The sequence below is a fragment of the Silurus meridionalis genome, chromosome 6 (genome assembly GCF_014805685.1).
Source record: "Silurus meridionalis isolate SWU-2019-XX chromosome 6, ASM1480568v1, whole genome shotgun sequence".
Lineage (NCBI taxonomy): Eukaryota > Metazoa > Chordata > Actinopteri > Siluriformes > Siluridae > Silurus > Silurus meridionalis.
Window position 1 is genome coordinate 27,851,906 of NC_060889.1, and position 14,342 is coordinate 27,866,247.

The 14,342-nt window shown below is 42.4% G+C and overlaps 2 protein-coding genes across 2 annotated transcripts; one reads left to right on the forward strand and one right to left on the reverse strand.

Moving 5' to 3' along the window:
* The first annotated feature begins 594 nt into the window (after positions 1-594).
* tada1 (transcriptional adaptor 1) lies at positions 595-8,743 on the forward strand. The gene is made up of 8 exons (XM_046852552.1): positions 595-898; positions 3,932-4,023; positions 4,550-4,615; positions 4,718-4,815; positions 4,917-5,132; positions 5,235-5,386; positions 7,968-8,124; positions 8,441-8,743. The coding sequence occupies exons 1-8, from the start codon at positions 804-806 to the stop codon at positions 8,591-8,593; spliced, it is 1,029 nt and encodes a 342-aa protein (XP_046708508.1). The 5' UTR covers positions 595-803; the 3' UTR covers positions 8,594-8,743.
* Positions 8,744-10,413: 1,670 nt separating this feature from the next.
* LOC124387939 (transcription factor AP-1-like) lies at positions 10,414-13,109 on the reverse strand. The gene has a single exon (XM_046852553.1). The coding sequence runs from the start codon at positions 12,177-12,179 to the stop codon at positions 11,316-11,318; it is 864 nt and encodes a 287-aa protein (XP_046708509.1). The 5' UTR covers positions 12,180-13,109; the 3' UTR covers positions 10,414-11,315.
* Between the last annotated feature and the right edge of the window lie 1,233 nt (positions 13,110-14,342).

A 14,342-nucleotide genomic window follows, 5' to 3' on the forward strand; every position in this document is an offset into this window, starting at 1 on the left:
GAGAGAGAGAGAGAGAGAGAGAGAGAGAGAGAAATCAATAGATATGAGAGGGACAAAATGCTGAGATAGATAGATAGATAGATAGATAGATAGATAGATAGATAGATAGATAGATAGATAGATAGATAGATAGATAGATAGATAGATAGATAGATAGATAGATAAACAGCTTTTCATTTATAACAAACATTCCTAATATTCGTGATAATCTTATCCTTTTAAAAACGATTATTATTATTGTTGTTGTTGTTTATTTTGTATTTTTTTTAAAGAAAAATAAATTAACGAATATAAATAAATAAATTGCTTTAGAAAAAAATAATTTTCTCAAACTTCCTGATCATCTTATCTTTTGGGGAAATAATTTTTATTCTTATTCTTATTATTTTATTATTATTATTATTATTATTATTATTATTATTATTATTTATTTTTATGTTATTACTATTGTTTATTAATGTTATTATTTTATAGTTTTTATTATTATTATTATTATTATTATTATTATTATTATTATTATTGTTGTTGTTGTTGTTGTTGTCTGGTGTGGGCTGTACCACCCCTAAACAGCAGGGGGCGCTTGTTTGTTTGTTTTTCTTTTTCACAGAGACGTAAAGGAAGCCTGAACGCTCTCCGGGTCACGTGACCCCGGTTTTAGCCAGGCAGAAATATATAAAAGAAGTGCGGTGATAATTGATATCTGTTCGTATATGCGCGGTTTACGGTTTCTCGGTATATAGTGTGGTGAGGCTCGGCGGTATCCGGTGCGCTCTCTCTCTCTCTCCCCCGCTTTGTTCGGCTCGATGGTAGGCGCCGATGTCGCCATGGCAGCTCACGCGAGCGAACTGGAGCTGGCGAAGAAGAACCTGACTGATGTGATCGGGGACAACATCAAACAGTGAGTTATTATTATTATTATTATTATTATTATTATTATTATTATTAAATACAGCTCTTAATGCCACAGTGCACGTGTGAGGGACAGACCGTGCTGTGTGTGTGTGTGTGTGTGTGTGTGTGTGTGTGTGTTAGCTCCGGTAGCTAACCTGTTAATTCAACATAAACCAATCAATAACTATTAGCATCAATATACACGTGATACACGTGTGATAGTAACTGCACACGTGCTGCACTGTTCTTCACTACTGATTTTATATATATATATATATATATATATATATATATATATATATATATATATATATAGGATGGAGGATGGATAAACTGTAGGATGGATGGATGGATGGATGGATAAACTGTAGGATGGATGGATGGATGACTAAACTGTAGGATGGATGGATGGATGAACTGCAGGATGGGTGGATAAACTGTTGGATGGATGGATGGATGGATGGATGGATGGATGGATGGATGGATGGATGGATGGATGGATGGATAAACTGTTGGATGGGTGGATGGATGGATAAACTGTAGGATGGATGGATGATGGATGGATGGATAAACTGTAGGATGGGTGGATGGATGGATAAACTGTAGGATGGGTGGATGGATGGATAAACTGTAGGATGGATGGATTGATGGATGGATGGATGGATAAACTGTAGGATGGATGGATGGATGGATGGATAAACTGTAGGATGGATGGATGGATAAACTGTAGGATGGATGGATGGATAAACTGTAGGATGGATGGATGAATGGATGGATGGATAAACTGTTGGATGGATGGATGGATAAACTGTAGGATGGATGGATGGATGGATAAACTGTAGGATGGATGGATGGATGGATGGATAAACTGTAGGATGGATGGATAAACTGTTGGATGGGTGGATGGATGGATAAACTGTTGGATGGGTGGATGGATGGATAAACTGTAGGATGGATGGATTGATGGATGGATGGATGGATGGATAAACTGTAGGATGGATGGATGGATGGATAAACTGTAGGATGGATGGATGGATGGATAAACTGTAGGATGGATGGATGAATGGATGGATGGATAAACTGTTGGATGGATGGATGGATAAACTGTAGGATGGATGGATGGATAAACTGTAGGATGGATGGATGGATAAACTGTAGGATGGATGGATGGATGGATAAACTGTAGGATGGATGGATGGATGGATAAACTGTAGGATGGATGGATGGATGAACTGCAGGATGGATGGATAAACTGTAGGATGGATGGATGGATGGATAAACTGTAGGATGGATGGATGGATGGATAAACTGTAGGATGGATGGATGGATGGATGGATGGATGGATGGATAAACTGTAGGATGGATGGATGGATGGATAAACTGTAGGATGGATGGATGGATGGATGGATAAACTGTAGGATGGATGGATGGATAAACTGTAGGATGGATGGATGGATGGATAAACTGTATGGATGGATGGATGGATAAACTGTAGGATGGATGAATGGATGAACTGCAGGATGGATGGATAAACTGTAGGATGGATGGATGGATGGATAAACTGTAGGATGGATGGATGGATGGATAAACTAGGATGGATGGATAAACTGTTGGATGGATGGATGGATGATGGATGGATGGATGGATGGATAAACTGTTGGATGGATGGATGGATGGATAAACTGTTGGATGGATGGATGGATGGATAAACTGTAGGATGGGTGGATGGATGGATAAACTGTAGGATGGATGGATGGATGGATAAACTGTAGGATGGATGGATGGATGGATGGATAAACTGTAGGATGGATGGATGGATGGATGGATGGATAAACTGTTGGATGGATGGATGGATGGATAAACTGTAGGATGGATGGATAAACTGTAGGATGGATGGATGGATAAACTGTAGGATGGATGGATGGATAAACTGTAGGATGGATGGATGGATGGATAAACTGTAGGATGGATGGATGGATGGATAAACTGTAGGATGGATGGATGGATAAACTGTAGGATGGATGGATGGATGGATAAACTGTTGGATGGATGGATGGATGGATAAACTGTAGGATGGATGGATGGATGGATAAACTGTAGGATGGATGGATGGATGGATGGATGGATGGATGGATGGATGGATAAACTGTAGGATGGATGGATGGATGGATAAACTGTAGGATGGATGGATGGATAAACTGTAGGATGGATGGATGAATGGATGGATGGATAAACTGTTGGATGGATGGATGGATAAACTGTAGGATGGATGGATGGATAAACTGTAGGATGGATGGATGGATAAACTGTAGGATGGATGGATGGATGGATAAACTGTAGGATGGATGGATGGATGGATAAACTGTAGGATGGATGAATGGATGAACTGCAGGATGGATGGATAAACTGTAGGATGGATGGATGGATGGATAAACTGTAGGATGGATGGATGGATGGATAAACTGTAGGATGGATGGATGGATGGATGGATAAACTGTAGGATGGATGGATGGATGGATAAACTGTAGGATGGATGGATGGATGGATAAACTGTAGGATGGATGGATGGATAAACTTTAGGATGGATGGATGGATGGATGGATAAACTGTGGGATGGATGGATGGATGGATGGATGGATAAACTGTGGTATGGATGGATGGATGGATGGATAAACTGGGATGGATGGATGGATGGATGGATAAACTGGTATGGATGGATAAATTGATATATGGATGGATGCATTGATTAATTAATAAACTGAAACAGATTAATGTATGTACAGTATGTATGTATAGATGGTTCGATGGATGAATAAACTGTGGAATGGATGGATAGATGCATGCATTGATGGATGGATGGATGGATGGAAAATGAATGATTAGATATATAGATGGATAGATGACGTGGATGGTTGGATAAAATAACTCTAAGATGAAAATAAATGTAATCTAGTAACTGCACACACTCTAGATGGTTTTATGCTTGTTTTTATGTTTGTTTATTCGTATGTTTGTTTGTTTGTTTGTTTGTTTGTTGTAGTTACTGGGCGAATCTAAAGCTGTGGTTCAAACAGAAAATCAGTAAAGAGGAGTTTGATGTTGAGGCCCGTCGACTTCTGGGACACGATAACGGTGAGATTTTACTTTCAAAATAAAGTTCATATAAACAGGAAATGCTGGACGGATAGACGGATGAAGAGAGAGAGAGAGAGAGAGAGAGAGAGAATTTATCTGTCTGTCTGGGACTTTATGGTGTGGTGTAGTTACAGTAATGATGGTGTTTGAAATGACGTAAATAATCAGGACACCAAACGTACCTTTTGTTATGTTTCCACACGGACGGTTTTAATTGCCGGATCTGCGCATCAAGATCGGATCGTGGCGCTGATTTGAGATTTGACACGTTAAAGAAAGGACGCCGTGAATAAACGTGTTGCGTTTGAAGGTTTTGATTTTGCTTCTTCTATATTTATGGATATTTTAAGTAAAACAGAAATGCGTGAACACGTCATTAGCACGTGAACGGTGACGGCTCTAATATAAACGTGGCTCTTTTTCCCGTTTCTCTGTACGTGGTACTGGAGAGAAACTCCTGAAGATGTCAGAAAACACTGATTTTCCTCTGACACGTTTTTTCCCTCCTTTCCCTTGTTTGCAGTTCACGTGCACAATGACTTCCTGTTGGCCATTCTCACGCGTTGCCAGATCATCGTATCCACACCAGGTAGGATTCAACACGTGCTGCACAAAATAGTCCAAAAGCTGCAGCTATGAAGACTTTTTTATTTTATTTTTTTTAATACTTTTTTTTTCTTTTCCCCAACAGAGGGTCCCGGCTCGCTGCAGTGGTCCGGCGGTTCTGCCTCGAAGCCCGCCAAGCCCAAAGGCAAAAAGAAATTTTCCTCCGTGCGCCAGAAATTTGACGTAACTCCTTTTTTTTTTTTTTTTTCCCTTTTCTTTTGTTGTTGTTGTTGTTTTTCTGTGTGTTAGGTGTCTGCTGATCTTCTCCATCTGTCTCTGTCCAGCATCGCTTCCAGGCTCAGAACCCACTGAGCAGCGCGCAGACGTTCAGCCCTCGTGAGTCTCGAGCGGAGGAGGAAGAGATGATGAAGCTCAGTGCTCACACGCTCTTACTGCCCACTAGGGGGCAGCTGGAGGCTCGCATGATGGTGAGCGCCTTCGAGATGGGTCTCGACAACGTGACCGAGGACGCCGTGAGCACTGTGGTGTGCGCACTCAAGGTGTGTGTGTGTGTGTGTGTGTGTGTGTGTGTGTGTTGGAGAATAAAGATTTTTTTAATTATTATTAAAGATATTGGTTTTCTGTTGGATCTTGATGTCCAGGTGCATTTGAAAGACCTGCTCACTGCAGTGGTGTCGAGGAGAAAAGCCTACCGTCTGAGAGAAGGACATTTCCAGTACGCGTTTGGCAGCGACGTCGCACCACAGCCGTACCTGAAGAACAGCCTGGCAGCGTATCACACCGTCACTGAGTGGTGAGTCTACACCTCTCACTTATGCTACTCGATTCTATACTCGATTCTATACTCGATTCTATACTCGAGATTCTATACTCGAAATTCTATACTCGAAATTCTGTACTCTATTCTGTATTCTAGACTCTATATTATATACTCTATTTTATACTCTATATTTTATATCAGGGGTCACCAACCTTTTTGACACCGAGAGCTACTACTTGAGTACCGACTAATGTGAATGTGGGCTACCAGTTTGATACACACTTCTGAAATAACTAATTTGCACAATTTAATTAACTATGAATAAAAACAGACAGGAATATTATTCCAGAATAAATAAACTTAAACTTTAAATCACTTAAAATATTTTGCTCTCCATAAAAATATCTCCAGTCAAACACCAGACGTCTCACAGCTTCATCATGCAGCTCTTCAGAAACTCTCCCTCAGTAAATAACCTGCTGATGAGACTCTGATTTCTCCTCTGTTTTCACACCAGCTTCACTTTGTGATTGTTCTCTGGTGAAAAACATCTGCTGAAATGTCAGATTCTTCTTTAACTCTTCTCCTTTCTGTATCTTCTGCTCTGCATTCAGGTTTTTCAGCTTCTCCTGATGTTTTGTCTCGTAGTTCCGTCTTAGATTCAATTCCTTAATTACAGCCACATTCGCTCCACTAATAAAACACACGTGTTTACCGGCAGTGTCAGTAAACATCTACTCAGAATCCCATCGGGTTTGAAATGCTCTGTTTTCAGAATCCACTTTTCTCTTCGCCACTGTGAGGCGCTGTTTCACAATAACTGTACAATAGTGTTAAATACATCAACAGAAGCTCGACTTGATTGACGCTGGAATGTTCTCAGGTAGTCTAGAGTTCTGTAAGGCAGCTGAAGCGCTGCATTATGGGATCTGTAGTTTGTGTTATCAGCGCTTCATATCGCCGGGACATTAATAACAATAATAATAGATCTTTATAAGGCCGGATTTGACACCCCTGATCTATGTGAAGACACTGATCATGTTAATGATTTCTCACAATAATTATCAACAATCATTTAACAAGGTAGGAAACAGATATTTTTAGAAAAGGCTCACGGGTGACTCATGTGGTCCTTGCGGGCGACCTGGTGTCCCCTGCTCTATTCCATACCCTATACTCTATATTCTATACTCTACTTTATATTCTATACCTTATACTCTACATTATATACACACGTGGACAAAGTTGTTGGTACCCTTCAGTCAATGAGAGAAAAACTCACAATGGTCATGGAAAAATTTTAATCTGACAAAATAATAATAAATAAAGATTCTATGAATGTTAACCAATGAAAGTCAGACATTGCTTTTCAATCATGCTTCAACTGAATTATTTAAAAAAAAAAACTCATGGAACAGGCCTGGACAAAAATGATGGTACCCCTAGAAAAGACTGAAAATAATGTGACCGAAGGGACATGTTAATTCAAGGTGTGTCCACTAATTAGCATCACAGGTGTCTACAATCTTGTAATCAGTCAGTGGGTCTATATATATATATATGTCGTCTGGTGACATGGTGTGTACCACACTCAACATGGACCAGAGGAAGCGAAGGAAAGAGTTGTTTTAGGAGATTAGAAAGAAAATTATAGACAAGCATGATAAAGGTAAAGGCTATAAGACCATCTCCAAGCAGCTAGATGTTCCTCTGACTACAGTTGCACATGTTATTCAGAAATTTAAGATCCATGGGACTGTAGTAAACCTCCCTGGACATGGCCGCAGGAGGACAATTGATGACGAATCAAAGAGACGGATAATCCGAATGGTAACAAAAGAGCCCAGAAAGACTTCTAAAGAGATCCAAGGTGAACTCCATGCTCAAGGAACATCAGTGTCAGATCGCACCATCCGTCGTTGTTTGAGCCAAAGTGGACTACATGGGAGACGACCAAGGAGGACAACAAATCATAAAAAAGCTACACTGGAATATGCCAAAGCTTCTGGGAGCTTCATGGACAGATGAGACAAAAATGGAACTTTTTTGCCAAGGCACATCAGCTCTATGTTTACAGTCGGAAAAATGAAGCATATCAAGAAAAGAACACTGTTCCTACTGTGACACATGGAGGAGGCTCTGTTATGCTCTGGGGCTGCTTTGCTGCATCTGGCACAGGGTGTCCTGAATCTGTGCAGGGTACAATGAAATCTGAAGACTATCAAGGGATTCTAGAGAGAAATGTGCTGGCCTGTGTCAGAAAGCTTGGTCTCAGTCGCAGGTCAATGACCCAAAACACTCTTTTATATTCTATACTTCATTTTATATTATATTCTATACCTTACACATACTTTTCACTATATAACACTGATTAAATGTGTGGCTGGACGATTCAGCTGTCGAGTTGCCCATTTATTGCGTGTTCATGCTTAATTCTTGTTTGCTTTTTGACTCTTTCTAATGATACACAGGTGTATGTGTGTTTGAGCATGTGTACACGTGCGCATATCTCCATGACGTCGCTGTTTCCCCGCATCATGCGGCGAGCACGTATAGTAACCAGGATGTAGCAGTGCACCGAGGTGACATTCGTGTTTATCTTTTCTCCCCGCAGCCCCCCTTCCAGCGCCTCGCTGCCGGCTGCTCTGCCCTCCAGGGTGTCTCCAGACGATGCCGAACAGCAGGCTGCTTTCCTATTGGCCTGCTCTGGAACCAGTGCCCCCGCCCCTCTGCCTCCCATCAGCATCTACGACCTACTGGAGGCTCTACAGGTGACTCAATATACCAGGGGATTATTTCAATAACCAATCAATATTCCTGAATATTTCCATTACTTTATGTACTTATACTCAGTAACCCTCAGTTCTACTGTGGTGTAATAATGCGCAGGCAGCATTTCTGAACTTCAGGTCTCACGTTTAGAGTGCATGGGCGGGGCTTATTTGCTTAACTTTTGCAAATGTCAGGTAGACACTATTCAAATCTCAAAACTTTCCTGGAAAAGCCATGAAAAGCCTCATTTTTTTAAAACCAACTTCAACCCAAAACTCTGTGTGTGTGTGTGTGTGTGTGTGTGTGTGGGGTCAGGTACACCGGAGCGCGATGCCCTCTCACACCATGTACGCTCTGAACATGGAGCGCATCCTCGCCCGCCTCTGGCACCCGAGTCACGAGGAGCTCGAGCAGGACAACATCCACAGACAGCGTCTAGCCGCCAAGGAGGGTCTGTCACTCTGCTGAGGCCACACCCATTTTTTTCTGTCCTACAGCTGGACTGCGTACGGACAGTGCAGACTTCCACATCTTGTTTGAATTTATACGGTTGATGCCTATGTGCTTTTGTTAATATATTTTTTTTATTAATGAAATACAGTTCACATTTTCACTGCACATACATGACGTTCCTCTCATTTCCAATCCTTTTCCTTATTTTTCTATCCCGCCCACTAATCAGCAGGAAGTGCTGCTCACGAGTAAAACGTTATCCGGCCACTCTGTCGCGTACAAATTCTAACTGTCTATAAGATTTCTATTATTATTGTCAATATTTCTGATTATATATTGCTCCTAAATTCTTTATTCTGTTGTTTTATCCTAGCCGATTCAAGGTGGTGGTAGAGTATGGAGGGATCAGCGGTAAAGAATTGAGGGATCAGCAGTAGAGGATGGAAGGATGGAGGGATCAGCGGTAGAGGATGGAAGGATTAATGGTAAAGGGTGGAGGGATCAGCGGTAGAGGATGGAAGGTTTCGGCGGTAGAGGATGGAAGGATACATTGGGAAGAATGGAAGGATCACTGGTAAAGAATGGAGGAAACAGGAGTAGAAGATGGAAGGATCCAGGATAGAGGCTGAAGGGATCAGCGGTAGATGATGGAGGAATCAGCGGTAGAGGATGAAAGGGTCAATGGTAAAAGATGGAAGGAACAGTGGTAAAGGATGGAGGGATCAGCGGTAGAGGATGGAGGGATCAGCGGTAGAGGATGGAGGGATCAGCGGTAGAGGATGGAGGGATCAGCGGTAGAGGAAGGAGGGATCAGCAGTAGAGGATGGGTGGATCAATGGTAGAGGATGGAGGGATCAACGGTAGAGGAAGGAAGGATCGGTGGTAGAGGATGGAGGGATCAGCGGTAGAGGAAGGAGGGAGCAGCGGTAGAGGATGGAGGGAGCAGCGGTAGAGGAAGGAGGGAGCAGCGGTAGAGGATGGAGGGAGCAGCGGTAGAAGAAGGAAGGATCGGTGGTAGAGGAAGGAAGGATCGGTGGTAGAGGATGGAGGAGCAGCGGTAGAGGAAGGAGGATCAGCGGTAGAGGAAGGAGGGAGCAGCGGTAGAGGAAGGAGGGAGCAGCGGTAGAGGAAGGAGGGATCAGCGGTAGAGGAAGGAGGGAGCAGCGGTAGAGGATGGAGGGAGCAGTGGGAGAAGATGGAGAGATGGAGGTATTAGGAAACCTGTTCTAGTCAGTAAGCTGCTATAGAAGAACTTCAGAAGGCTGAAAAGAAGCTGTGCAGCTGCACTCTGGATCAGTTGCTGAGCCTATATTTCATTTCGCAGCAGACTTCCAGCAGTGAGATGATCTGCAGAACAAACATCTGCACGATGATTGATTGTAAAGTATTGGGACACCTGACTTCCAGGCATATGGGTTCTCCAACTGTTGCCACAAAGATGGAGGCACACAGCTGTATATGATGTTTTTGCATGTGGTTGGTTGAAAGTTTCCCTTCATTAGAATTCGGAGACCCAAAACCTGTTCCAGCATGATGATGCTCCTGTGCACAAAGCAAACTTCATGAAGATCTACTTTACATATGATCGGAAGATGTGGAAGATCTCCTGCTATTGAGCTCTAACCCTGTTAAAAACCATGAATTAGAACACCCTCATGTACCATCTTCCAGAAGAGTGGAGGTTATTATTATATTTATAGCAGTATTATATATAAATATATTCTAAATATTTAATCATGCATTATAACATCGGTGTGAGAACGAGACTCACGTGAGAATCTCACGTTTCTCGCCTCGGATGCCCACGTGCACGATCGTAGAAAGCGATTCGTTCATTTCATTTACACAGATCTGTTTATTTACTTACACAGGTTCAGGAGCGAGAATATAAAATACGTATACAAGATTTTATTTTTGTACATAATGTAGGAAACAGGTTGTAGAAAAAACTTAAAACAGTGCAAAACTGTATTTAGTATAAAGAACAGTGGGGGGGGGGGAGATGACGTCATGTGTTAATATAAAACTGAGTCATTTATAGTCAGTAAGTGCTCTATAGAGGTTACTCAGGGTCACATGGGAGACGGGAAAACAGGAAAACCAGGCCTGAGGAGGTGGGAATACACACACACACACTCCTATCTATCTATCTATCTATCTATCTATCTATCTATCTATCTATCTATCTATCTATCTATACATATACACAAAAGAGTTAGTCACCAGCAATTTATTTTGTGATGAGGAAACCACAAAACCCAGATAAAACCTGAATCCGGACCCCCGGTCCCTGTCAGGTGGCACTGAACCGTACTATCTGTGCCACCTGAGACCCCATCATAGTCCTCCTATTTCTAAAAAAAAAAGTACCTTGAAAGGAGGAAAATTGGAAGACGAGTTTATATCCCATAGTGCTGTTTGATTAAAACAATTAAAGGGGCTGGATGTGATTTTTGCACATCTGGCCCTGATGTTCTTGAGTGAAAAAGGTGTATCTGATGGGGAACAGTGTGTAGAGTAAGGTGCAATTTTTTTTCCTTTTTGGAAAGAAACAAGCAAATAAACAACCAAACAAAAGGTGGAAGTCATTTCTGGGCCAGAAATGAAAAAGTATACAGAAGTCTGAATTGAATAGGGGGGATATGGGGGTCTACCATGGTTGAATCTGAGATGTTTGAGGTTGTTTCAAATAAAAAAATAGGAAAGGAAGAAAAAAAAAAAGACACAGACCGCACCTTTAAAACTCTGTAACAGTTTGTAGCTGCTGACTGAGGAGCTTGCAGCCGCTCTTGATGTGATCCAGGAGTTGGTGTCGGAGCTGCGCCACCTGGTCCCTGAGCGTGTCGGCGGCGCCGCGCAGCTCTCCGTTCTCCCCGGACAAGCGGCTCACCCGCTCCTCCAGCCGCGCCAGCCTCTCCAGCTTCCGCTTGCGGCACTTGGAGGCGGCCACGCGGTTCCTCATGCGCTTCCTCTCGGCTTTGATCCGCTCCTGGTCCTCCATGTCGATGGGAGACAGCGGGGGCGTCTCGGGGACTTTCTGCGACTCGTCCTTGAGCGCCGGCGCGCAGGCGAACTGCGGAAGGTGCGCGCACGGAGGTGCGTCGGGGTACGCGGAGATGGCGGTGTCCCCCCACGTTTGGCTCAGCTGCTCCTCAAAGCTATGAGACGTGCCGTGAGCTACAGGTGGTGGTGGTGGGACATCCTCATCGGGGTCGCCGTTCATCCTCTGGTGACACCGAAACTCCTCCGGGGCGAATGCGTCGTGCTCTTCGGCGCCGCGTTTGGGCGCGGGGAAAACGCGCGGCGGACCCCCCGCGACCGGCGTGGACGCGTTCGACCCCCCGCACGACTGCATGATGAGCCGCTCGAGCTCGGGCGACGTGAGCCTGAGGACGTGGAGGTCGGGCGACGTGAGCGCGAGCGCCTCGTGCGCGTCGGCCGCGCTCAGGTTCACGTTCAGGCTCAGGTTCAGGTTCAGGTTGCGCGTCATGGCGCCGTAGCCGTGTCCTCCTGTCTCACCGTTATGATGATGATGATGAAGATGATGATGAGGATGGTTTAAAACCCCATCCAGAGCTTCATTATAAAACACACCATCCATGTTCTTTCCAAAAAAGAGAACGGAAGAACCCAAAACCTGCGCAAGAAACACCTTCAAAGTGCTTCAATTCAATTCTCATAAACTAAAAAATAAACTTTTCCACTGAAGTTTTTTCTCCTGAAGATCCTGAAAACATCTTTTCCACTTCCGACGTGGAAACCAAAAAAGTTTGGTTGAGTTTTTTTTTCTCTCTTCACTCCTCCACTCGGTCCAGGAGGCACGGCGGAGCTCGAGACCTGCAAATAAAGATGATGTCATGTTAAACAACACTCACTGGTCCATGAGACCGAGATGGGCGTGGTGAAGGCACTCCAGATACCACCCCTTACCCACCCGCCCAGCGCAATGCTTCATGGGATTAGGTAATGCCCTGATTCATTGAGCGGTGCACCTTGGGATTACGTAGTGCTCTGGAAGATCTGGTGACTGTACTCGGGTTTATGGTGCAGTGCTGAGAAAAAGTGTTCGAGCACCAGACCTGGTGGCAATGCATCCATATGATCAAAACCAGGTGGCATATAAAGTTCATGAGATGTTTGTAGGAACAACTGAAGAAAAAAAAAAAACACTTTTCCCCCCACATCCAGGATGACACACGTGTCCACCGTAGGCTTGGTTCGCTCCTCAGACCCCCGCCGTGTGGCATGGTTGCCTCGGCTGCACGACAACAAACACGTAGAGGAATTTGGCACTGGGAGTCGAAAAAACAATCTCAGCTTGGAACGGGTTTTTTTTTTCACCCAGGCCGAGTCCTCCTTTCGCTTCTTACTTCTCCATTGTGTGTGTGTGTGTGTGTGTGTGTGTGTGTGAGCTTGATGTAAGAGCTCCAGGGTTCCATGCTGAGGATAACATCTGATCCGTCTTGAGGTTCTGAGATTCAGGCTCAGTGAAAGGGTTTCCTCAGGGTTCTCTGGTTTTCTTCTGAGGATAGACACAGTTTTATATTCACACTATATATATATATAATGTATATAATTTATATCAGGTGTGTAAAAGTACACAACATTCACAGTTCTGTACAATTTAAAAGAAAATTCCTGCTTGGCTACAAAATATATAAAATAATATCAAAAATATTATAAAATATTATTGTATATAAATTAAAATAAAGATCTGATCTACTAAACTGTTCTATTTATTTTAGCAGACGTCAACAAATATCTTTATTCCTTCCATCCTTCGTTCATTCACTCCCTCCATATGTGGAGTTATCAGGATTTTCTCTTTTCAGATGAACTTAAAATGCTAAAGAATCCAGATTATATAAACACAAACAGAGGCACACACACACACACACACACACACACACACACACTGCTGTAGTGACTCTGTGATGAATCACTGAGACGACTCGTCTTTCCTTACACACTTACAGCTTCATGTCCTGGCAGGTTGATGAAATCATAATGTGTCTGAAAAACTCAGGATCAGATCTGCTGATCACGACGTCCTGTGTGTGATTTATTATTTATTTATTTATTTATTTATCCTTCACACCACAATACATCAGTGAACCTGCTCACATCAGAGATCCCTTCACCACTCAAATACACTCAGAGTCACTCCAGCTGTTATACACGTGTGTTCTTCCTTTCTTTACTTCTTTACTTCTTTACTTCTTTCTTTACTTCTTTACTCCTTTCTTTACTTCTTTACTTCTTTCTTTACTTCTTTACTCCTTTCTTTACTTCTTTACTTCTTTACTTTTACTTCTTTTTTCTTTCTTTACTTCTTTCTTTCTTTCTTTCTTTACTTATTTACTTCTTTACTTCTTTCTTTACTTATTTACTTCTTTACTTCTTTCTTTCTTTACTTCTTTACTTCTTTCTTTACTTCTTTACTCCTTTCTTTACTTCTTTACTTCTTTCTTTCTTTACTTCTTTACTCCTTTCTTTACTTCTTTACTCCTTTCTTTACTTTTACTTCTTTTTTCTTTCTTTACTTCTTTACTTCTTTCTTTCTTTACTTCTTTACTCCTTTCTTTACTTCTTTTTTCTTTCTTTACTTCTTTACTCCTTCCTTTACTTCTTTACTTCTTTACTTCTTTCTTTCTTTACTTCTTTACTCCTTTCTTTACTTCTTCTTTCTTTCTTTCTTTCTTTCTTTCTTTCTTTCTTTCTTTCTTTCTTTTTCCTTCTTTCTTTCTTTCTTTACTTCTATCTT